This window comes from Clytia hemisphaerica, unplaced genomic scaffold, assembly GCF_902728285.1.
Source record: "Clytia hemisphaerica strain Z4C2 unplaced genomic scaffold, Clytia hemisphaerica genome assembly, whole genome shotgun sequence".
NCBI classification, from domain to species: Eukaryota; Metazoa; Cnidaria; class Hydrozoa; order Leptothecata; family Clytiidae; genus Clytia; species Clytia hemisphaerica.
Window position 1 is genome coordinate 129,170 of NW_027103875.1, and position 26,434 is coordinate 155,603.

Here is a 26,434-nt window from a genome sequence, read left to right on the forward strand (position 1 = left end):
GTGAGCTATTAGCAAAAGAGTGCCAGCCTGGTGGAAAACACCCCCTGATAAAAATAGGGTTAACTTGGCCCCAAGCCTGGAGTTCCTTATTTTTCCAGAGAATTTCAGCTTCAAAGTTCCTTATCGATTTCCTTATTGACTTGACTGCTAATTGGATGTAACTACAGTACAGAAAAAGACGTTTATTGAATGTTGTTTCGTCAATATTTTGTCATCTTTTGGTTTGTATTGTAAATGTGTGTTCAAACTTAACTCTCTGTTCCTGAACTTGTTTTCTTATTCTCAACCTGACCAGTTCCTTAACAAATTGCTTAGTTTTCGGACCATTTTCAGCCTTAAGTTCCTTATATTAAAAAAAACGTACGTATAGTAGTAGAATAAGAAAATTAAACTAAAAATTCTTCAAAAGTAATAGCAAAAGTTCCAAAATAAGGGGCTTTTGGGCCCAATTATGGGCTAATGGGCTAACGGGCTTTTTATTACATTTTTCAAGTAGGGGCAGAAATTAAACTCAAAGAAAAGTGATTAGCTCTAGAATAACCTTCATTGTGGTCACACTAGAGATTTTAATTTTTATAAAATCGGATAACAATAGGTAGAAGCAAAATTCTTTTCAGTTACGATCTCAAATCAATTCCGGTCTGAAAAGTTTTGAGTTTTTTCTTCTCTTGCTCAAGCCAGACACAAAAGACTTTATTGTTTAAATTTTAAAAAATTTTCGAGGTGCCCCCGAGCTCCTCTTTTCTGTTTTGAATTTTAAAAAAATGGACCTCTCAGAAAAATGCAAAATGCTATCTGGTTGATTTCATTGTTTCCATAAAAGAAGTAGTGTATCATTCATACAGAATATAATGGGGTGGGTGTGGTGATATAAATAAACGTGAGAAGATTTCTCACACACAAATCATTTCAAAGAAAGCTGTGCACTGTTTCTGTGTGCAAAGTGTTGAGTTTGTGAAGCGAAGCAAAATGAATTATAACAATTATTGTGGTCCAGGTTACAAACCTACGTATTATCCTGTACCAAGTCACCTTAACGAAATGCCACCAATGGCATCACAACAAATGGTATCTTCACAAATACCGCCGATGCAACCCTTTCCACCTCAGCAAATGGTACCTCCAATGTTTCCACAACAAGTCGTTCCACACCAAGCTCCTCAAACACAACCTCAACCAAAGAAAATTCGTTTCACCAAAACACAAAAACATATACTAATCACGCAATGGTGCGAAAATTTCAACGAAATTCAATCAAGTCGCTGTAACCAGGTTTGGCCGGACTACGTGAAAAAAGTTTCAAAGCATGGACAACCGAAAAATCTAAATCAATGCAAGCAAAAGATATGGGGAATGAAAAACAAATATCATAAATGCAAAAAGCTCATGAACGAATCAACTGGTGGAGCCGCTGTTAAAAAGTGTGAATATTTTGATGATATTGACAAAGTGTTATCCGACAGAGATGTTGAAAATCTACCTGAATTTTTTGAAGTCGGCGCAGGAAACGAGTTAGAGCCTTCTGAGAACTTTGATGTAACCACACCACCAGCAGTTGAGAAAGATGATGCGCCGGGCATTGAACCTTGCAGTGCAAGTTCAGCTATCAAGAGAAAACTTATCGAAGAAAACGGACATTAGATGACTTAGATAGTTCATTAGAATATGTGAAACAGTTAGAAACTGACGTGCGTAAACATTCCGCCAAGAAAGTTCCAAAGAAAGAAAAACCGAAAACATTCCAGGAACAGCTTATCGAAATGCAAAAGGAGCAAATTAAAGTTTTTGAGAGAAGTGAAGAAAACTTTCAAAAATTTCAACTATCAATGCACCAAAAACAGCTTGAGGCTGAAGCCAAAGACAAAGAAAAAGAAAGAGAGTTTTTCTTAAAATTTGGACAGATATTTGCCGGTAATAAAGACAATAACAACAACAACAAATAACTTTTTTAAGTTCAGAAAAATTCTTTTGTTAAAAACGGTATTATTACAGTAGTACGCAGTAGCATCTTTTGAAATTTTACATTGACACGAATCGGCACTTGTCACTTCGATCACTTGTCACGGACAGTATTCTGGGAGCCCAAGATTAGGATTTTTATCATAGTTTTTCTTTTGACATGTCGTTTATTGATTTAAATAGTTGGTTAATGAGATACGAGAAGTATTTCCATTCGGATTTCGATCATAATTCTGCCGTCTTCTTTGTCTTGACTGTCTCTCTTGTCTCAAAATATTTTCGAGAACACCATCCTCGTCTGTATAAGTTTCATTGTTCATTTGACAAAAATTGTGTAGAATGACGCAGGCGATTGTCACAGCAGCGACATTTTCAATCCTATTATCAAGTCGTTTGAGTAAGATTCTCCATCGAGCTTTTAAGATCCCAAATGCTCTCTCGACATGAACCCGACCACTCGATAATTTTCGGTTAAAAACACGTTGATCTCTTGTTAGCCCTGGTCCGAATTGGTGTGGTGTGATTAGCCATGATAGTAAGGGATATGCACCGTCTCCGAGGACAAGGGGTCTTATTTCTGAATCATCGATTACGTCAATAGGTTTCGTCAAAATTTCTTGATTTTCGGCCCTTCTAAAGAGTGAGGAGTTTCGAAGGTTTCTAGCGTCGTGACAACTACCTGGAAATCCCGTTGCAACATCTAAAAACATTAAATTTGCCCCAACTAACCCTTGTACTGATACTGTGTAGCACTGTTTCCTACTGTAATAGTCAGCTTTCGATTCAACACTGGGAGCAGATATTGGGATGTGAGTTCCATCCAAAGCGCCAACTACCTGGGGAAATTCGGTTTGGTAGTTCATCTTAAATTCTTCTATCGCCTTAGCAGTATCTCTTCTTGTTTGAGGAAATTTGATAAACCTTTGGGAGAGTCTCGTTAGTTCTAAACAAAATTCCTTTGTTATTTGTACTGTCGTTGAGCTTCCAACGGCAAATGTTTTTGCGACAGTCCTAAAGGAGTTTCCAGTTGCCAGCCTCCATAAAGCAATCGCTACTCTTACTCTTTTTTCTATGGGTATTGCTCTGCGTAACTGTGTGTCACGTTTTTCTAATCTTGGCCGAACAAGTGCTACTAACGACAGAAAGGTCTCCCGTGACATTCGAAAATCGTTACGCCAAAAATGATTAAAAATCTGATCTGCCTGCATACGCGAAAACCTTGTCTGGGGTAAGCCCATAACGAACGTGCTCTACGAACTCTTAATTGTAGCAAAGAAGTACGCATGATGGATGACAAAAAGAATCTTCTAGTTAACGAGCGATGATGGGATATTGCGTTTTTGAAACAAATTTTGCTAAAACGTCGTTTTTTATGCTTCTTTTGATAGTGCTTGAGAAGGAGCAGAAGTAGTGCTTTTGATTCGGTGTCCATAATGTAAAAGGTCAAAAAGTTTGAATGAGTTTGTTTATTAATTTCCTGGTAAGAGAAAAAAAAACTGAAAAACTAATAGAGAAAAGCACTATTGAGAAGCTCTATTGTTAAAAACCATTTTAAAATTTTTTAAATTTCATAGTGTGACTACGATGCTTGTTTCTAAATTCATTGATTTTGGATACTCTTACACACGCCTTTGAATGTAAGAAATAAACAAATTGTTTCAGAAAGCTTATTTACGTAGTCGAAATGAAATACACGCTTTTTTTTTTATAAGAATAGTGTACTTTGACTGAGGGTCAAGTATTCTTAAGAAATTGCCAAAATTGAGGGTGAAATATTCTTAACGTATTCTTATTATTTCAGAGAAAAATTTCTTTCCTGGACAGCTTATCTTTCATCCATGTTTATTTTCACACGAAACGTAACACACACGAAAGAAAGTACATTATCTCTTTTGTTAAATTATCTGTGTCACTTTTGTTTTACCATTTCCTGAAAAATGACAGTCTTATTCTTATCAATTGACTAAAACTCACCCTGGAGGGTATTCTTAGGGTATTCTTACGATTTGGCCAATTTTCACCCTAATATTCTTATAAAAGGTATTCTTATAAAAAAAAAGCGTGTAGATTTATTGAGGATAATATTATATAGAAAGTAAAGTCAAATAAAACATTAACAATTCAATGAAAAACGCAAAGACATCCCTGTCTCTCAAAAACTCTTTGGCCAGTGGGAATCCAAAATGGTCATACTGTTTTAGTTTGAAAGTATTCAACACGAAAAAAAATTAGCACCATACTTTAATTCATAACGGATAAATTACCCTTTTTTTACATATGAACAATTTTGATAAGAACAATGAGGCTCGAAATCGCCAAAAAATAATAATATATGCTGAGGCTGGAATCACTTAATTTCAAGCAATTTAAGCGTCAAATGAGTAAAAATTGGGTATAACGCCTAAAATACCTCAATTTCACCCTATGTATGAATAAGAACAATTTGAGGCTCAAAATAATAAGAACAGCTGAGCCTCTGCAGATTTTACTGGTTCTTATAAAAAAAGTGTAAATACAAAAAACAACACTGTAGGCAGGCAGCTGACGACATCTAAAATCTGAACGACTTTGGGACAAACGTCGAGTTGATTTTTCTTGTTCCCATATATCTACTGATCCTAAAAATTTTACATGGCGTCCGAAAATTTATTTAACGGACATGTCCGGTAGTAATTTGTCAAAAATTTGATTTCAGCATATAATAATGATATATATACCATTCGACGCATTTTTCTAGATTCTAAATCACATCAGTCTCAATAACTTCAAAAGTTATGACTTAAATTTGACATGTGATTTTGGTCAATCATGACCCTCTCAACCCCTAAAAATGTCAAATTTCAACGTCATCAAATCGAAAAACAATTACACCATTCGAAAGCTCGTCAAAAACTATATAGAAGACAATTAAACGGGTATATTCGATTTCTCAGCCTAACTCGAGAAAATCGAGATCGTAATTCCTTATAAAATGAGGCATTTTTTCAAAAATGACGTCATAGAAGAGCTAGGGACCTCAATAACTTTTCATATTCAAATTCTTTCTTATTAAGATTGATGTGATTTGAAATCTACATCAAAAAACGCTTCGAATGGTATGTAAAACTTTGAAATTTTGCAACATCAATTTTTCACTTTTGCTTGTGACGTCATCAATTATTCTCGGACACGTCCGGTGAAGATTTTTAAACACGCCGAGTAAATTTTTCTGACTCTCTAAACTATAAAGATTTCTAAATAAGTACTCAAAATTTGTCCCTCGAACTATCACTGATTCACTTTTTTTGATGTCATCAGCTGCCTGTCTACTGATGTAAAAAAGTTTTCAAATTCCATCTTGAGATTGTGATTGACCATAGCGCCCCCCCCACTTTTTGGTAGACCATGTCATACGTTTTTAAGAGTTACTATTTTAAGCTGGTTTGAGACCAAATCAAACCACAAAAGCTATTATTCTCCCCAATTAGATATCGTTTTAAGTAAGGTGTTTTGAGGATGTAAAAAGAGAAAGACAAATTTTTTCGACATTTTTTCCAAAATGTTGACCACGCACTCAAAAGGGGCCAATAAATCGCGAAGTTTAAAGGGATATAAAAATTTCTAAAACAATTGAAACAATCAAAATCAGCCATATTTGTTTTTATTTTTTATTTTGACATATTTTATCCTGCTGCATACGGTTTGTTTACAAATTTCGTCACTACTTTTATGTCCCTTCAAAGGTATTATTTTCTCACTTTTTTATAATTTTGATATTCGTTTCGAATACATTTTCTTTTACATTTTCTAATTTTCGCTGCTTTTGGCTGGAGATTTATTTTACCGATTTTCAGAATTTGCCTAAAATTTTTCTCGTTCAAGCATTTTTCAGTCTTGTCACTTTCTCAATCTAATCATCTGCAAGCCACTTTTTAGATGTTTGTATGCTTATAAAAATGAAAAAAGTACGATATTCTTAAAATGATTTTACTCTTACCATTTTATGAGTATTTTTGTCCATTTTCCCAAGAAATTGGATATTTTAGGATGTTCTTAACTTGTTCTTGATATTTCAGCCATCGAAGCCTATTATGTTCTTATATAATTCCTCCCCATCTTTAAAAAGTCTGCAACAGCTCCTAAAAAGTCTAAGTTCTTTAAAAACTAGGATTAAAATATAAATTTGAAAGTAGAGAAAAAAGTATTTATATAAAATTCGGTAAAAAAACTGAATTACCAGGTAGTCACAAAATTATCTCTCTGAAAAATTCTCGACCGACCTAAGCATCTACGAGCCTGTTTTCAAGTTTATGTATGCTAATAAAAAAACATTTCCTCTGTATACCTCAGTATGGTTTTTCCCTTTAAATAATGCTTATAACAAGAGATTTGTTTATTTTCATTAAGGCTGTATTTACATTACACAAATTATGGATATTTACAAACCGCTGGCTTCTTTCGGAAAAAGATCGTACACGGGAAGTTGGACACTAAAATAGAATATTAAAAACGCCGGACAAAACACAAATTTAACGTTGGGACCAGTTGGGACAAGAAAAAATACGGCGAGTTATTACTATCTGCTGACGATATCTTCCAAACCCCTGGTGGTGAACGAACATTTTCTTCACCATGCTATTGCAACAATACTTCCAAATCGATTCAAACTCGAAATGTTCAGTTCTTTCAACTTCCATTTAATAAATATTTTTTACTGTTTCTTTGATCACATCAAATGTCTGTTTTTTTTGGTCAAAATAAGGAGGTGAAATACGGAAGTGAGAATTAGCCCATTTACGCTCAAAACACCAAGATCAAAGATGAGTCTATAATCCAACACGTTGCGTTTTTTACAAGAAACGACATTCTGTTTGTCACCTCATTGGATGGCCACGTCCGATGACGTCACACAAAGTCATCAAAAGATGACGTCATTATCAAGCATCATAATCATCATCATCACCCTCGTGTTTTCGCTTCAACAAATTGGTGATTCCTTTGTTGGAAGGGGTGATTCCCTTGTTTGAAGGGTTGATTCCCTTGGGAAGGGATGGGATGATGGCCGCTTGTGTTGGAAATGTTCCCTTCGTTGCTATTGATGGACTCTGAAGAAAAAAATAGAAACAAGATTTATCCCAAAGATTTCTCTTTTTAAAAAAGATAAACGAACTCTCCATTTTTAAGTGAACCTCTCCCCATTGAGTTTAAAGCCCGAAAAGCTAGAGTTCAATCTCTAACCTTTCTCAGGCAAGACAAAGTGAAGCCTTAAGAAATGCGCCGCATTTTTGACGACAGATTGAATCTAGCAATTCCTTTGTTTACGATTGATATTTTTTTCGAAATTTATCGGTAAATGTTAGTTTCAATCTGTCATTTGTGTAATTTGTGTGATTTGTTGGCTTCAAATCCTACCAAGGAGATTGACTTCTAGCCCTTCGGGCTTATACTTCATTGCCTCTCCCAGCCATAGTTTAAGGATCATTTTTTCAGAATCTTTCATATATTGGAGGGTAGGTTACATCTTTATGCAGCCCACATACTTTAATCAGATTAATTTTCGCGAGATATAATTTCGCGTTTTCACGAAGTTTTTCGCTTCAAAACAATTATCGATCTCGCGAAATTTTGAGTTCGGGAAATTAAATCCACAAAAAGTTTTCACGGTAATATTATTGGCCTGTGACGTAAAATCTGGTTTCTTTCACACGAAATAAAAGAGAGGGAAAATCTTTTGGTCGACAAGTGAACATGACATGTGCGATATGTAACCAATCATCTTGTGGTTTGGAACCTACCTGCAGAGGTATATTGGTGGCGGCCAGTGTTGAAGTCAATGCTGTTTTGTTGGAGGATGCTGTGGACGTCTTGGTCGATTTACCTAGAGGTAACAAGTGATACTTTTATGGACCTACCTGGTTATGCATTTAACACATATATAATTGATATCTACGTGAGCGTGACCATTAAACAATTATTCAGAACACAAATAGTGACGATCTATCAAAATTAATCGTATGTTTCTTATAAAAAACGTTTAGAAACCAAAATCGAAATATTCTTTCATATTCAAGACTTCGTGAGCAAAAAAAAAACATCTATCTCATCAAAAAATTGAGTAATTTGGCTAAGAGCATTGATGTATGCTTATTAATAGTGATTCTCATAGATAAAGATGCGTTTTTTGAGCTGAAAAATTCGTTTCTTACAAAAATCTGCTTGAGTCATTTTTTGCCTATTTTCATGCTATTTTTTAGAAAATCAGGCCCCGTCACATTCGAGGGTTTATAGTTATGCATCTTTGTGCAAAAAATCATAAAGAATGAAATGAAAGAGCCAATCTCGAGAAAAGCTAATACCTAAGTAATTGATAATGTGCTTACAAAGAAATATCGAATTTGGCCAGTTTTTCTATAAAAACACGCCAAGCAGCCAAAATTTCATGTCTAAACACAAAAAGTCTTCAAAGTGTAAGCAAAAAAAACATCTATCTGATAAAAAAATTGAGTAATTTGACTAAGAACATTGATCTATGCTTATTAATAGTGATTCTTATAGATAAACATGCGTTTTTCGAGCCAACATAATTTTTTTGCAAAAATCTGCTTAAGCCATCTTTTACCTATGATGGTACCCTACTTTCATGCAAAAAAAAATAAAAAATTAATGATCCAATTTTTCACAAAGTCCAAAAACCCCGTTTTTTAGCCGTTTTTTGGCCCAAATTTGGCCAAAAAATTTTTTTTCGAAAATCGGGCTCCGTCACATTTTGGCCACTACCATTTTGCACCTTTGTACCAAAAATCAAAAGATTCCTATGATTCAATCCTGAGAAAAGTTGGTAACAGACGAACGAACGGACGAACACAGGTTAATTTATAGGACCTCCACCCCGACGGGGTAGGTCCAATAACAGTTGTAGCGAGGAATACTAGTTGTAGCAAGGAATAATAGTTGCAGCAAAGAATAATAGTTGTAGCAAAGAATAATAGTTGTAGCAATGAATAAGAAGTATAAAGTCTATCCTTTGTAAATGGAAAAAGAAAGGTAGCGTCAGTAAATAGATTTTCACCAAGGGATTGTTTTTTATATTCAAAATTTGCTTGCTTCCTATTTTTTTTTTGGGGGGGGGGGGTGGTGGGGGGGGGAAGGATTTTTGGTCAAAATTCGAATTTCAATTTCTTTAAGAAAATCATGACAATACAAGCAATAGACTATACAAAACACTAGATGGAGCTTCTCTGTTCATTTTTTAATAAACATTGTGCCTGATGTTTCCTCCTCGCAAAGTGAAAGGAGTTGATCAAAAGTGAAAGTACTTACCGGATTTGTCTGAATTTTGAGCTTGTTTTCGCGAATGACTTTGAGCCTGTAAAAGAGGAAAGGGAAGGGAGGAAAATTGTGAACAAAATGTCCGAGACTTTATTGTATGAAGATTAGAGCATTATAAACAAGTTATTAAAAATTGAAAATTTCCTTCTTGTACTCATAAGCTATTCCTGCGTGAAACAAAACAAAAAAACACACAACTTCTACAACCGGTGTATCATTACTAACCTTCTTTGGAAGGCCTTTGACTTTATAGTTAGTTCCTGTCAAACAATATCGTTCAGGAGGTAATCGAAGACCAGATCGATCAGTGATCAAAGGTAAAGGGGAAGAGTTCTTGGAGCGTGCAATCTCCAACAAGAACTATAAAGAAGAAACAGACATTTTATTTGAATTGTTCTTGGAGCGTGCAATCTCCAACAAGAACTATAAAGAAGAAACAGACATTTTATTTGAATTGTTCTTGGAGCGTGCAATCTCCAACAAGAACTATAAAGAAGAAACAGACATTTTATTTGAATTGTTCTTGGAGCGTGCAATCTCCAACAAGAACTATAAGAAGAAACAGACATTTTATTTGAATTGTTCTTGGAGCGTGCAATCTCCAACAAGAACTATAAAGAAGAAACAGACATTTTATTTGAATTGTTCTTGGAGCGTGCAATCTCCAACAAGAACTATAAAGAAGAAACAGAGATTTTATTTGAATTGATCTCAATTAATTACACCACTTAAATAATCTTATACGTGTTTCAATATTTAAAACAAATCGCCACAGAGTAAAAAGTAGATTAAACATCATTATATTTTAGCACAATAGTACATTGAAAGCTTAAAACATGGCCTAGAAAGTTGAGTCCTTTAAAGGTTTTCTACGGGAATAAAAGGAGCTTATTTTGGGCAGTGTCTTCATGCTGAGTCATATAAATCAAAGCGATTAACGATATCCTGCAAACAAGTGAAAGATCGAAAGTTTTTTCGAGATGTGACCTCGCATTCTATTGATTTTGTAAGCAAAAAAAATAGCAAAGTTGATTTCGAGCATTTTTACAATCGAATGTTTTGATTATAAGATAGAAAACGTTCTATTTATCATAAACATAAAAACATTCGAAAGAGTATCAGTAAAAGTCCCTTTGTTTGAGAATTGTTTTTTATTCAATGTATTTTCATTTTTTCAAAACCTTTCTCTAATCTTGTCGCACTTGTTCTTACTACATCAGCATTATCAGACCTTTCAATCAAAACGAAACCTTTAAGATACTGTTTACACGACTGCCATAAAGTCACATTTATTTCAGCTGATTCCAGGCTCTCTAATTCGATCAAAATTACAAAACTTACTTCTCTTGGAGGAGGTGAGGTAAAAGAGTGGTCCAACTTTTGAGTGACCGCAAGTTTCACATCGTCTAAGTTCAAATTTTTACGGTTTGCATGTTGACTATACACTCGAGCATCTTCAATCACATCCGTTATGTACCCTGAAAAAAAGCAGAGAAATTTGAACGCCGCGGCTGGAAAACCTATCCACCTTTGATACAAAAAGTCTCGCGCTAAGTTTGACAAGCGTAGAAAACTCGGATTAGAGAAGACTCTACACTGCTATTTGTAAATTTTTTTTAGAGAAGACTCTACACTGCTATTTGTAAAATAATATTTATCTAAATATTATAAGACTAACTTAGTTAAAAACGAATAATAAGAGGCAAACAAATCAAGTATCACAAATCCACATCATAAGGATAGTAGCATAACCTTGCGGTCACGCCGGGCGCAAAACAAGGGGTTAACGAGAATGCAAAAGTCTGAAAAAAATAATCTCAAAATCGACGAATAATAAGAGAGGTTGACTAAAAATTTCTCCTAGTAGATTCATGAATTTCAATCTCATTCATATCAATGTTCAATTTCCTAACAGTTCTCGATCCACGTAAGCATAGGATAGCTGATCGTAGCAAGCAATATGAGAGCTTAGTTCTCAACCAATTCAACATGATACCAAATTCAATGTCTTTTTTGTCTGAGAGCTTCTTTGCAAGGGTCGTGATGATCATTTCCGTTTCTCTTGTCCTCCGTACGGAGACATAACGAACGGGCTGAACGAACCATGCTCGACTGTGATGATTCGGTTGTTGTACTTCCGCTTTTTCTCCTGTTCGTTCGATTGGAATGTGTTTTGAAGTTTCTGGTTAAGGTGACTATTTGCGAACGGATTTGTGATCCTTACGTCAAAGAATGCAAGTTGTCCCCTTTGCCAAAAACTTCTGGCTGACACGTCAAGTCGGGCTTCATCTGTTTTGTTGGAGCTGTTTGGTAGTGATTCTCCAGTTAGAGATTGTAGGTGAGGTTCGATGGAGACGTCAGTGTGTACTTGTGAAAGGAGGTTGGCCAAGAGGTTTCTCATCTCGTCATGGCGTTGGTGGATGAAACCTCCTTTCGGACACGAAAGGGCATGGTCGACATCGAATCGAAGGCCACATGCACAATTGATCGGAAGGTATTTCGGTGTCCATCTGTACCTCAAGCAAAGGGCATCAACAAATTCTCTTTTGTTCAGACAGAAGCCTTCGCTTTCAATCGGTATGATCGTCAACCAGCTTGAAGCACCTTTGCAAGAAGCGAGTTCGTTTGCTTTTCGCTGCTCAACGCTCATCCTCTCCCTAAGTACATTCAACGTATCGTTTTCTCGATCTTCCTTCGACTTGGTGATTTCTCTCTTGACTTTAGCGTCGTCAGGTATGTCGACGTTGCTTGCGTTTTGGTTCTTTATTCGGCTGGACAGGTTGGAAGTTACTTTCTGTGAGCTGGAGAATTCTGTTATTGACCACGTGGTAAAGATAGGGATTGAAAGACCGCCTTTTCTTGGTGGCAGTGATAGTAAAAGGCGCTCATCGGCGGAGCAATGGTGACCATCGGTGATAGCTGGAATGAATATCGTGTCGAGGATAAGGTCGAAAGGTGCAAGGTATTGGTGCATATCAGGGATTGTTCGGATGTGGTATGTGAGTTTGTGCTTGAAGCCAGCGATGAAAGCTACGTAGGCGGATTGTGGTTCGGACTTGGCAATATCACACAGTACTTTTAGCTGAGAGCACCACTGTTGGACAAGCCCGTTCACGTATTCATCTTTGCCTTCTGTTCTTCCAATGAAGCCACCAAGGTATTTTCGTCCAGAGGTTGTCAGTTTGATGTCGGTACCTTCAAAAGTTTCACGGGCCTTCTCAAGCTTGCTTTCTTTGACGATGAGCCACGATTTCGAAGGCTCCGGGTAGTAGCCAAAGGATGGACCAAAAGAAACGACTTTTTCCCACCAATCTCGGACGCGATCGAGTTTACCTGCACCACCCAAATCGTCAGCAAAGGCTACCTGCTGCACCGACTCGTTGTTGTTGATAGCATCCATAAGTGGTAATAAACCAATGGCGTACGATGGCATTGACATTGGGTCGCCTTGCGTGGTTCCTTCAGTTGATGAGATTTCTAGTCCTCCCTGTACAAATAAGCGCGAAGGAACTTTGTAACAGTGCTATTTGTAAACGAAAAAAGTTCTGACGTCAATTTCATGAAAAAGTACTGCGACGTCACAAAGTTTCAAATAAAAAGGTGTGGCATTTTTGTTGCACGATTTCAAATTATTTTATATCAACACACGCAACAAAATCCAACATTGTTGTTTGATGATTAAACTCCGTCTAACATTATTTAAAAAGGTTTCAATCTTGGTTGCATTGCATATGCGCCGGTCTTAAGCTGTCCTCATGTGAAGCCAACAAACGGGAAAACCTTCAGTGCTCAACCGCAAAGCGCGAGCCTCTCCTTCACAACTAAGGCTTTTTCTTTCCTAGAAGCAACCCTCTCACCACCTCAGACACCTTTGAGCGTCTGCAACGACGGATACCCTCTATAATTTTGACAGGGTCACTATGGCATTTCATTGAACACAAACTTCCGTTATCTTAAAAAGACATATAATCGAGGCTTACAGACACAAAATTTTGACTAATGTAGAAAGTTTAGAAGTATAATTTTTATTATTGTATTCGGCATTTTAAGCCAAAACGATGTCAACGCACATTATCGTATTTTAAAGGCTTTTGATGTGCAAGCAAAACCGTTAACCGGCGTTTGCGACGACGGGAACCGTCTAGTATATAACTAAATAACTAAATAAATAACTAAATAAATAAATAAATAAATAAATAAATAAATAAATAAATAAGTAAATAAATAAATAAATAAATATTTAAATAAATAAATAAATAATTAGATAAATAAATAAATAAACAAATAAATAAATAAACGTAACAATTGAAGTGATGTGTTTTAAAGAATTTAAACCAGATCCCTTTACCCTTGTGATGATGTTCTAAAACTTGAAAAGATTGACAATTCGACAGTTGTAGATTTTCATTACCATAGTATAGAAACCTCAGTCAAGAAACAATTATAACATTTTGGAATTCTCTATATCACGACAAAAGACAAAGGATATTTCAGAGATGATAAACAAACATTTTTTTGGTTTCATAACACAATTGGAAGGTTTGTAATCTGGCTCTCTAGTCAATAGTATAACAGAATAGAGTCAGAGTCAATTTCTTTGGCTGGGGGCTTAGTTGTTGCTACTTTAAGCCTCTAATAGATTTTTCTTATCCTGATCCTGTTCTTATTCGAGTTCTGTTCTATAATGGGCAACTGAGGGCATATGAATTTCAAAACCATTTTTTCTACTTTCAATTTCTCTACGTCATTCCAGGCTAAGCCTTGTTCTTTAATTCGTTATTGTTGTCATAAGTACAAGTTTAGTGTGAAATGTACCCCAAGGTTAAAAATGAAGTCTTCTTGACTACTCTCAGCTTCTCTACAACATAATTTTGAGAAGTTAACTTATTCAGCAATAGCTACCCAACCCCCAGATATTATAAATTAAATATATGGCTATATATAAACCAAACCAGTGGTCAAAATGATTATGTTTAGTGATTCACTTTCTGATATAAAACAAGACTTTCTAAAAAGATTTCGAAATGGTCAAAAAATGGGGCTAAAAGCTGATATCAAGCTAATACATGTTTTGACTATAATGGACTTTTTAAGGGAGCCTACCTAATGGTCCATAGATTTTTTTGTTATGGCTAATGTGTGACAAACTAAAGTACTTTCTTTCTCACGTTTTAAAAAAAACTGCTAAATCTAGCTCATTAGCGATAGCCATTTGAAAACAAAATGACTGATCCGTAACTTGCAGCAACCAGATTATCAGCCAAAAACCAAGATCTCTTATTTAATTCCAGAGATAGCGCCTCATAGTAAAGGGAAATTTGTTTGACTTTTTGAGGTTGTGCGACTTTTTTAGTCAAAGCACTTATGTTATACATTTTTGGAAAGCTAAGGGGTAGAGGAATCAAAATAAAATGGATGTCAATTTTTTTTCTCGGACAATTCGGTGTATTTTTTGGACAAATATGACTATTTCAGGCAAAAATCATAGGGGCAAAATTTAATGAAAATTTTAGCTTGAGAAAAGAGAAACCTGTTGTTTATTATTGAAAAGCTCTCAAAAAATTAGGATTAGAGATATATTGCGAGTATAGGTGATTTCTGTACCTAACTCAAGATATTGACCCTTAAAATAGTGTTTTTCAGCCAGAAAGAGCTACCACTTTTTGCACTTTTTGAAGCTCAATATGTCAAGTTAGGTAGAGAAATCATCTATACCACGTGTTCAACAAAATATCAAATAATGTGTCTTTCCGAAAACGGCAAAAATTGCCAAAAAAAGAGAGCATTTCCAGATGAACCTGAATTGGCTTGACATCACATTCAATTTGACTTTCATAGTAATCCTTTTTTTCGACCAGCGTTTAGACAACTTTTCACATGCTCTTCGTGTCTGTTTTGATTTTTTTTTAAACTCCAGTTCCCGACCAAAGTACCAGTGTGCGACCGATCGATCAAAAGAGAAAATCAGTGCTCTACATGCAGGCTAGGTCATATGAAATGATCAGGATGATAAAAAAACTCGTAAATAAAAATAAATTTGTTTTAAATTTATTTTCACTCCTTCTTTTATTTTAAAATAGCCCACTTTCATTCCTCTTTGGCATGTTTTTTTCATAATTTTCTTCAAGTCAACATTTTTGTTTGTTTTGGTTTTGGTTTGCAAGTGGAGGTCTATGGAGAGTCTTCATTTGATACAAACGTGGGAATTTTCTTTGTCTATCGGGAGATTCAATAAACCGGTGTCCTTTGTTATTTCAAACCGGAGTTAAAAAATTTGCATTGGAGCTGTTAAAGTTGAATACCGCGGACATGCCCCTCGATTGTTTTGATCGCAATGTAAGGTCTTTTTTTCCGCCCGCGTCTCAAATGTTTTGAGTCTCATGAATAGTCTTCTTTTTCTTATTTTCGATCTTGATGGTCGCACTCTGGATGTCTTATTTCGAAACTGATTGTATCAGCTTTTTTATCAATATTTCAGACAAAGGTATCAGGCTGATTTTTATGGAAGTGCTTTCTAGCATACCTGAGCATACTCATTGTTTTGGATAAGTATTTTTGTCAATGACAGTTGAATATATTTTTCCTTACAAAGCTTTTCATGTCCACATGTAGCCGTTTTGTATGTTTTTTGAAAAAAAAGCAAACTGTTTTTTCAGGTGCTTCCTGCAAACTTGGATCTTTCAGATTCTTCTCATCAGTATAGACTAAGACTCCTTTATCAAGATTACGGGATTCTTGCAGGCAGATTTTACTTTCGTTTTCAGTGCTTTCATTTTCATTTTCAAGCCAACATCTTGGCAACAGGTTGCTCGCCCACAGTTACAGGGGTTTGTGCAAAAAACCAAACATAGAAAATTTCCCATAAAAAAAGCCCCATTTCAATAAAGCAATAGCAAGCTCTTAAACCAAATATAGCCTGCAACAACATAGAACCTGAGTTACTTCCCCATTCCAACACTCCGATAACGCTTGAAGTTATACACAGAATGATTCTTTATTCATGGAACAATTTAAATCTTCCAAATACGTGGGGCAACTCACAGTTAAAAACAATTTGGAAAGGGAAGAGATCCAAAAGAGATCCAACAAAATATCGTAGCATTAGCATTGGGTCAACTGTTTGTAAATTAATCATAAGTATCATCCTATTAAGATTGAAATCTTGCCACGAAACACAACTTTCTGACGAGTAGTATGGTTTTCGTCCTAACCGTGGAACAACAGACGGTATTTATTAGATTAAAAGAACGCAGCAAATCACAAATCAAAAGCAAAAACCGTTATATCTTCTCTTTGTTGACCTCAGTGCAGCATTTGATCATATTCCGCAAAAGTGACTCATCAAATCCATCAATTTATGCTTCACAAATGAAAGAAGCTCTCGCATGTTTCGAATTCTTGAGACTCTCTACAGCTCTACATCTCTAACGTACAAAGATATCACATTCCCAACAACGTCAGGTGTCAGACAAGGAGGTAACACCATTGAATTTTTCATTCATAAACATCGAATAAACCCAAATTAAATTTCTCGTTCTGACCGACTGAAGATGAGAGTGGATAAATTAAATCTATGGGGATCCTCCTCACTACGTTGTTGTGGATATGCAGATCACCTAGTACTTGTCTTGTTACCTTGTTTCTGCTTTCTATACTGGGTCTTCAGAATGCTTCACATCTCATGGATACAGTCTTCTCCAGATTCAGGTTAACCATTAATGTGAATAAAACCGAACTGATGATTCTCAACCATTCGTCAGAAGCAGATTACCCTTCGAGTATTATTAACATCAACGATAGAGAGCTAAATAATGTATCAGATTTCAAATACCTCGGAACTTAAATCCTTTACAACCAACCCAGCACTAGTGAATAAGATGAACCACAGGATACAACTAGCTACCACAAAATTTGCTCAAAAGTCGAGAGCACTACAAAACTTCTCGATAAATCTCCATACTCTTGGTGGTTTTAAATGTGTGGACGAAACTGGTAATGTCCGTTTGCACGAGATTTTTCATACTTCTGATGTTAGTAACTGCGCATGTTGTTCGAATGTCACCTTCTAGAACAACAAAACTGCTTATGTTTAACGCCGATCATTATACAAAGAAAGGTCGTCCTGTGAAAACTCTGTTGGATCAAGTGATTGAAAACAAAAATATGAATTTGAATAGTTTTTGTGTCCTTGCCATGAGCAAGAAATGAGGAAGGTCTGGTATGGAATAGTCTCTCACGAACACAAGTAGGCTTTGTGTGGCTGGAGAGACTGTTCCATCCCGACTAAGCTTAGAATTTAGGCGGTCGTAGAATTTTATTATTATTATTATTAATAAAAAATGAAACTTTTGATTTTTTACTTTTTTGCACCAGTTCTTCAAAATGAAAATATCTAAGATTTTAGATCTTAGATCATCTAAGATCTTAATCTTGGGGTAATTATAGGACACAAAGTTTGAGTTTGAAGTGTTTATTTTTTATAAGAAAACTACAAACTTGATTTTCTAGAATCATAACTACACTCTAAGTCTTTCAAAGCCTGCAAAGGTTTGCATCTAAAAATACTTCAGTTGTAGTCCAGTAGAAATTCGTCCATAATAGGGTCAACCTAGAAAAAATTATTATAAAAGGTTTCTATATACCGTTGGAAAGATAATTTTATCAGCTTTCAAATGAGGGGTAGAGTCAATTTTTTTGTCATGGGGAAAAAAAGTTATGGACCAAAGAGTGAGAGGGGGTTTTCTAAGCAAAAAGCAGTGACCCATTAAAAAATGTCAATTTTAAAAGTTTTTAAACAGCTAATTTTGATGGTTCCATCTGATAGAGCTTGAAGAGTAGATGTCCAAAATGGGGTCATTTGTAAAATTTGGTCAACCAGACCCTGAGAAAATAGCCATAATGGCTGAAAAATCGTCATTTTTAATGCTGACGTCAACACTTTAAAAATTAATTTCAGCACTCAAAACCACTTTCAACGGATGCGTCTCGAAGAGTACTATCGAATACAGGTATAGTTTGTTGAGGTACCATTGCTAGATCTTGAGATATTTGCATTTCAAATTTTGCTGATTCAGCATATTTGAGCGATTTTGATGGTTTTTTGCCTAGTCATCAAAATTTGAAATGCAAATATCTCAAGATCTAGCCATGGTACCTAAACAAACTATACCTGTATTCGATAGTACTCTTCGAGACGCATCCGTTGAAAGTGGTTTTGAGTGCTGAAATTAATTTTTAAAGTGTTGACGTCAGCATTAAAAATGACGATTTTTCAGCCATTATGGCTATTTTCTCAGGGTCTGGTTGACCAAATTTTACAAATGACCCCATTTTGGACATCTACTCTTCAAGCTCTATCAGATGGAACCATCAAATTTAGCTGTTTAAAAACTTTTAAAATTGACATTTTTTAATGGGTCACTGCTTTTTGCTTAGAAAACCCCCTCTCACTCTTTGGTCCATAACTTTTTTCCCCATGACAAAAAAATTGACTCTACCCCTCATTTGAAAGCTGATAAAATTATCTTTCCAACGGTATATAGAAACCTTTTATAATAATTTTTTCTAGGTTGACCCTAAATTCTACTGGACTATTGGTCTAAATTGCTCTATACAAATATTACTGATTTCCCAAATGGGAAAAAAGCTGGAGAAATAATGGGACACTGTCACTAATTTTGTTGAAGTCAAGTGGATGCAAAACCTCAAATATCACAACCTTTTGGAAAGATATTTATGGATTTTTCAATATTTTATACCTGTCCCATATTTTCTCCAAGGGTGTCCTGTAATTACCCAAAAATACGGGGTATTTACAGATCACCTTTAAAATGAATTTTAGTAAAATCTAGTAATTAATTAATTTCAAGGAGAAGTAATAAGTCTTGTTTAAAGGTTATACTTTGATTAATTTAAATAAAATATCAAAAGATCGGATCTCTAAGATTTATACTTTCAGAGTAATGCCCAAATAAGTCAAAGTCATCCCGTAATTACCCCAGATGACTATATATAAAAACAGTGGCATAGTGTGCAAGGGGGTTCCAGGTCCCACCTGAAAATTCAGGTCCCACTTTATCCTAAAATTCCCACCTTCAGCCCAGACTCCCAGATCCCAGCTAAAAACAAAAAATATATACTAATTCGAGGAACAAAACAAAATTTCTTTACCGTAATATGAAGATGCAATATATTATATATGTTTAACTTTCCATTTGCCTATGACCTATATTAGGGGTAGAAACCAATCAAGTAGTCAGATGGCTTAGAAGTAAGTGTGAGTCGTTAGATATAAGTTTGGCATGAAATTATGGCTAATCCTCGAATAATAAGTTTTGGGGAAAATTTGTCCCAATAACTACAATATTAGTATAAATAAGTGAGGATCGCCTACAAGCATAACTGCAGGGAGGGAGGGAGGTAAAATATTTCATCCTGTCAGCTTTCAGTTAGAGCGTCGACTTGAACAGGGAGATGTGATGGCCATTTTGAACATGACGTCACATGGCTATTAGCAAAGTAGACTCAGTTGGCGGATGGCGGCCACCCAGCCATTCGAATACTGTATATAGTGCTTATCAAATAAAAGTTAAACCGCAATTTAACCTGTGTTAAATCCAAAATATATTAATATGTCTATTATATACATTTATGAAATATATAAAAAAAATATATCATAAAATCATAAAATCTGAAAATAAGAAATTTTACTTTAACTTTTTCCAAAACACCCAAAGTCCCACCTAAAGAAATTAACTCCCACCTTAACTTGTTTCTCCCACCTAAAACCTGGAAAACCCCAAATCCCACCTGAAAATTTTCGACCCAAATCAGCAAAACCCCCCCCCCACTATTCTGGGGGGGGTGCACACTATGAGTGGCTTTAATATTTTCTTGCACAGGAAAGAATGTGTGACATCATAATTACTGCTTTCAGTTTGCATGTTTTGAAAGTTGATGTGAGTACTCTGTCTTCGTGGAATTTTTTAATGGCATGGAAACAGAATATGCTATGTCTTTAAGAAGATAAAAAAATTCACTCCATTAAGAATTAGTGAATAAGAATTAGTGAATAAGATGAATGACCAAGAAAAATAAACAAAGACAGAGATCCGTCCACTAAAAGGCGGCAACCTGTCTAAAATCACTATATAAAATGGCTCCAAGATGTCCTATTTGCAATCGTGCTGTTGCCATATCACATAGAGCAATTGAATGTGATGGTTGCTCCAATTGGATACATATCAAATGTGGCCAGATCAGTCCAAAGCGATATGATGAACTTCAAATATTGGAAACATTTAACTGGCTTTGTCCAAATTGTCACCGTATACCAACTGAAAACTTAAATGAACTCTTGACTAATGATACTGAAATTAATTTAGAAATCGATGAGGAAATGATGAAAGCGTTCAAAGAGATTGCTACAAAAATCAATGAAGGAAACGGAATAAAAGTTGCTCACCTCAACATAAATGGACTTCTTGCAAAACTAAACGTGCTCAAAGTTTTGTTGGAAGAAACTAATCTAGACATCCTTGCTATCACTGAAACACATCTTCAACCAGATACATCAGATGACAAAGTAGAAATTGAGAACTATGAATTGTTGCGTCGTGACAGAAAAACTGAAAATGGCTGGGGAGGAGTTATAGTTTACCATAAAAAAATCCTAAACGGTATTGAATATAAAACCTTAAATGAGACAGATCTTGAAATGACTTGGTTGGAATGCAATGTCAAATCACAGAGATTTCTTGTTTCTTGTGTTTATCAACCCCCATGTGAACATCGAACTTTTCTTACCAAATTTGAAACCATTGTTAGTGAGATAACAACCAAGAGACGTAATGTAATTATTGTTGGAGATCTGAATATTGATATGTTAGAGGAAAACGAATCTAGTGCACCTATTCGAAATCAACTAAAAAAACTGTTAAACACCCGCAACTTACATAATGCAATCACAGAACCTATGCGCATCACAGAAACATCCAAAACTCTCATTGATCACATAATTATACCAAATGCGATCAAACACAAGATAAATAATGCAAAATCAATGGATCCTGCAATTTCAGATCACCACCTTATATTCTGTTCATTCTCCGCAGTACAGTTAAAGGAAAAACCGATAATAAAAACTGTTAGAAACTACAAAAACATTGATATAAAACAGCTGAAAAATGATATCTTGTCAGCCCCATGGCAAGTTTGTGATATATTTGACGATGTTGATGATACATTATATGTATGGGAAAGCTTGTATAATAGTACTGTCAATGAACACTTCAAAGAACGTAAAGTCAAAATAAGATCAAAATCACATCCATGGATCAATGGACTAATTCGTAAACAGTTAAACAATCGCTTCAAACTACTTAAAACAGCCCAAAAAACACCAAAGGACTCTCATGAGTGGAAAATATACCGCAGAGCCAAAAATCACTGCACTAAAATTCTTAGAACTGCTGAAGCAAAATATTGGAGGGATAAATTTCAGGGGCTTTCTCCCTCAAGTAAAAACTTTTGGAATTGTATCAATGAATTTATCGGAAAAAGTAAACAACAGAATGTCGGCCCTCTAGAGGATGAAAAGGGGGTCCTTACAACCGATGAACCTATGAAATGTAATATTCTTAATAACTATTTTGCGAACATTGGGAAGCTTGATAAAATACCTGAAAATTCAGACCTGATGAGCCATATTTACAGAGTGACACCTACAATATCGAATGTCAACTACGAATTCTACAAACTGAGCAGAATCTTTAAACATGTCTTCAAACCTAACAAAGCAGGAGGACACGATTGTGTAAATTCTAAAATAATGAGATTAATCGGTGAAGAAGCTTTAACTGGACTTCACTATATTGCAAAGAAAAGTTTTGAAACAAATAAATTTCCAACCAAACATAAAGTGGCAAAAGTAACTTGTATTTTCAAAAATAAAGGGTCAAAAACAAAAAGCGAAAATTACAGGCCCATCTCCCTTCTTTGTTTACCAGGAAAAATGCTGGAGGCTATCATAGCTTCAGAAGTCGATGCTCATGTTTACCAACACCAACTTCTAAGTAATCAGCAATGGGGTTTTAGAAAGGGACGATCTCCAGAACTCATGCTTATAAGAATGTGTAGTAGATGGCTCTCATTACTCGACAAAGGGAAATTTATTGGAGTTTTGCTAATTGATTTTAGTAAAGCCTTTGACAGCGTCTGCCATAAAACTTTATTAAAGAAAATCACTGCTATTGGAATCTCAGGAGACTTGTTCGAGTGGTGCAAAAATTATCTAAGTGAAAGGCAACAGTTTGTTAAAATTGGAAATAGTAAATCAACCATCAAACCAGTAGAGCAAGGAGTTCCACAGGGCTCCATCTTAGGCCCTAGATGCTATTCCTACCATGCGAATGACCTTCCAGATGCAACAAAATCAGACGATACTCTTGAGGATGAGAATCAAGATGAAACGGAAATGTTTGCTGACGATACTACAGAATCCAGTGCTGCAGATACTATTGATGAATTGATACCAAAAATCCAAGCAGCTGCCAATAAACTGCACAATTGGTCAGCTTTGAATGGAATGATAATTCATCCTGGAAAAACGAAAATCATGATCATCTCCAAACGTAAATTTATTGGTCCACTGCAGAACATCACCATGAATGGAAGAAACCTTGAAATTGTGGATCACCAGAAGGTTTTGGGAACCACCATTGATGATTCCTTATCCTGGAGAGTACAAATTGATAAAAACGAAAAGCACTATCGCACAAAAATCAAAATGTTGAAACGTATGGTTATTCTTGGTAATGTTGTCATGTCAAAATTTTACTTTGCAACAATTATCCCATCCGTTACTTATAATATAACAGTATGGGGCAACAATAATGTTATCTTGAAAAAGCTAGAAATTCTGCACGTACGAGCTGCTAGACGAATTTTCCAACCACCTGACCATTTGTCTGACGATGAGGTACTAAAGGCAGCTGGATGGATGAGTATTGAATATTTGTATAAACGAAGACTGTTATGTCTTATGCACAAAATATTTTACAGAAATATTGATTCAGAACTATCAAATATGTTTTGTATTTTGAACTCAAAATCTACTCCTAAACGGAGGGACAATCAAGTAAAAATTGCTAAACAATTCAAAACAACAAATCAAAATACTTTTGTTGTTAGAGCTTCCAAGATATGGAATGCAATGCCGAATGAACTTACCAATGTATCAAAATTTGACATCTTTAGGAATAAATTGAAAAATTTTAAAGATAAGATCAATAAATTTTCTTTTACATATAATTCATACAATATTAGAGATGACTATGTATTTATTTAGTTAATCTTTATCAAACAACTTACACATCATTTCCCATGAACTTTGCGTTACATTAAATTCTTTGATTATGAAACATAAACTTTGAAGTCCTATCTTAGCTATATTCTTGGTAAACAAAACAATTCGTTTGCTTAATTTCCCTATCTCACTTTGATGACCTAGATTTTAAAATTTTATTTATTTTTTTAGATACATAGCTTTTAATTTTATATTGCACATGCGTAGGTTTTATGACTCATAGGTTACATTAGGTTAGCTCAAGTCTAGTTCTAATTAACTCCTATAACAAAACTAAATCTCACTTAAGCTACATAAGCTTATCAAGCTTACTTTTTCTCTGGTTAACTATCCTTCAGAAATCTCTGAACTAATAATTCTTTTATCTCTATTTACAGCATATACATAATTTTAATACATTTTAACTATTTTTCATTTGTAATATAGTCCTTAGTTGCAGGTCCACATCAGCTTAGTCTGCGTTTTTTAACCTGCTTTATCAAATAAATAAAATTAAAAAAAAAAAAAAAACAAAAAAAAAAATTTCTAAAAGGCTTCTGTTGTTCTGTAAATATTTTTTTTTTATTAAGAAATTCCATCTTTTATTGTTCTAATGATTATAATATTTCTTTATAAGATACTTTGTTGTCTTTTTAATCTTTGTGTAAACTTGCTTGCATACCGTCACTGCTCTAACTTGGGACTATCTGGCAAAACATAGGATGGCAATTCAGGCACCATTTCACTCAACCTCCAAAGTCATTTGAGTTGAGTTAATGAACGGCGTATTACAAAATTTCCTTTTTCTCTTTCGCACCAAGTAGGCTTTTAAATCGAAATATGAAAAAAATCTGTAGTGGAACACACACGAATGTCTGGAACGAAGAAAACCACCAAATTAGTGGCAAAATGATGGAACGTTTGATGTCACTCGCGCAGCAAGTTGTACACACTCATTTTTGTTAATCTCATTGGGCGATAGTCGGTTAGGCGGCGGGCTTTCTCTAATTCTCTAATCGGCTGGCGTTCTCTAATTCTCCAATCGGCATCCGGTCATTTTGAATGAAAACAAAAAAGTTAAAAAGGGCGCGCTATCAGTAAAAGTTATCGTGACATGTTATGATAGAAAATATGATTGATAAACTTGGTGGAGTTATCAAAACAAATTTTTTGTCAAAGAGATTTAACAGTAAGTGCCAGATATCCACAGTCCCGTGTTTTGACCAATCGTCCCAAGTTAGAGCAGTTGACGGTATGTTTTGCATATTTCCCAACTAAATCCAACCACGGCTTTTTCGTTCCCATATTTTTGCATACAATTCAAGATGGATTCAAATGGAAAGGCGAAAAGACCAGTGATGCTTTCTAAACACTAAACCAGACGATACTAATCGATAAATGTGATTATCGAAGTAATCGATAATGCTCAAAGTAATCGAACGATCACTTATCAATTAACAATCGAATGTTGAGTACCAAAATTTCAAAAAAATTGTGAGTTTTCGATCACTTTCTTAACAAGTCTTCGAAGACTCAATAAACGTTCGAGTACTTTGATTGTTATTGATTACTTTTGATAACTTTGACAACTTCGATAACCAATTGATTACTTCAATAACCAATTACTATGATATATCTTTAAGAAAAACCAAAAAAATGACCTAAAACCAAAGCACAAAAAGAAGGCCCGCCATAAAGATTGACCCCCTTATTTCCCAGCCATTTCACCCGCCATTTTGTGTGATTTTGCCCTGCTGGGTTTCCTCAAGTAACTCATATTGCCCTTTCTGATTGGTCAGAGAAAACGAAAGTGGTTTTTGTGCATTCTGATTGGTCGGAGAAAACGAAAGTGGTTTTTGTGCATTCTGATTGGTCGGAGAAAACGAAAGTGGTTTTCGCGCATGAATCGCGTGTTTTAATTGGCCGAAATAAACTTGGTTTCAGATTATTTTGACGCGCTGCTACTGAAAACATATTTGATAAAATCGAAGGCTAGAAGGTACTCAATACAATCGAAGGGGGCGTACGGGGTTTGCAATTTCCAAAATACCGAATAATTTTGCCAAAATTTCCGAAATTCCGTAAAAAAATACTTTGCAATTCCGATACCGATTTTTTTGGGTATTTTTCCCATTTTGACTAATTTTTGATTTTTCATGTAGCTATGAATTTCGAAAAAAGGGGATAAAATACCGAAATTTTGAAGCAAAAATTCATGGATTTCCGAAACCGAAACAATTTCAGATTTCCAAAATACTACCAAAAGAATTTTGCCTGATTCTGGAAGTTCTGAAGAAAAAAGGGTCAATTTCCGCAATTCAGAAAAATTGTACGCCACTCACTTGAAGGTACTCAATACAATCGAAGGTAATCGAAAAGTAATCGAGCGAAATGATTGAACAAATCGAAAATAATCTGGAGTCGAGTGTGAGTATTCGATCACCGATAAAATCGATAGGTGGTCACTGACTATCGAATGTTCACAATAAAACGTTCGATTAGTACCGTCTGTCACCGTCTGGACTAGGCTATATCTGGACTAAGATAAGTTTCAAAAAGCCAAAAAAAAAATAAAAAAATATAATAAAACTTTAAACTTTGTTTAATGTGATAACTTATTGAACTTACGGTAGGAAAATTCAATCATTTGGTTGATCACCCTTGGTTCATACTCATTAACTCCCATTTCTTTCAGTATTGAAGCCATTACTAATGCTTCTTTTGGTGTTGTTTTGATGGGTTGATTTGATCCTTCACCAGAAAAACCTCCATCGTGAGCCGCCATCTTTGTTTTGGTTTTTGGTCTCGCTTTACCAGTCGATC

The 26,434-nt window shown here is 35.1% G+C and overlaps 3 protein-coding genes across 4 annotated transcripts in view; 1 reads left to right on the forward strand and 2 right to left on the reverse strand.

The window, feature by feature from the left end:
• Nucleotides 1-2,126: 2,126 nt before the first annotated feature.
• On the reverse strand, nt 2,127-2,822 carry LOC136808402 (uncharacterized). The gene has a single exon (XM_067064939.1). The coding sequence runs from the start codon at nt 2,820-2,822 to the stop codon at nt 2,127-2,129; it is 696 nt and encodes a 231-aa protein (XP_066921040.1).
• Nucleotides 2,823-5,986: 3,164 nt separating this feature from the next.
• On the reverse strand, nt 5,987-26,434 carry LOC136808390 (transcription initiation factor TFIID subunit 9B-like). Its single transcript, XM_067064929.1, has 6 exons — nt 26,240-26,434; nt 10,609-10,745; nt 9,493-9,627; nt 9,259-9,304; nt 7,734-7,816; nt 5,987-7,043 (listed from the first exon to the last, which is right to left on the reverse strand). Exons 1-6 carry the CDS (start codon nt 26,394-26,396, stop codon nt 6,876-6,878), a joined length of 726 nt encoding a protein of 241 aa, XP_066921030.1. The 5' UTR covers nt 26,397-26,434; the 3' UTR covers nt 5,987-6,875.
• Nucleotides 20,280-26,434, forward strand: part of LOC136808393 (large ribosomal subunit protein mL41A-like) — a 175,899-nt gene continuing 169,744 nt past the window's right edge. Inside the window, exon 1 of one of the 2 annotated variants that reach the window (XM_067064932.1) lies at nt 20,280-20,327. The gene's annotated coding sequence lies outside the window, so the exon portion shown is untranslated. Of the gene's footprint in view, nt 20,342-26,434 lie in introns of both variants that reach the window. The other variant, XM_067064933.1, reaches the window with a different exon arrangement.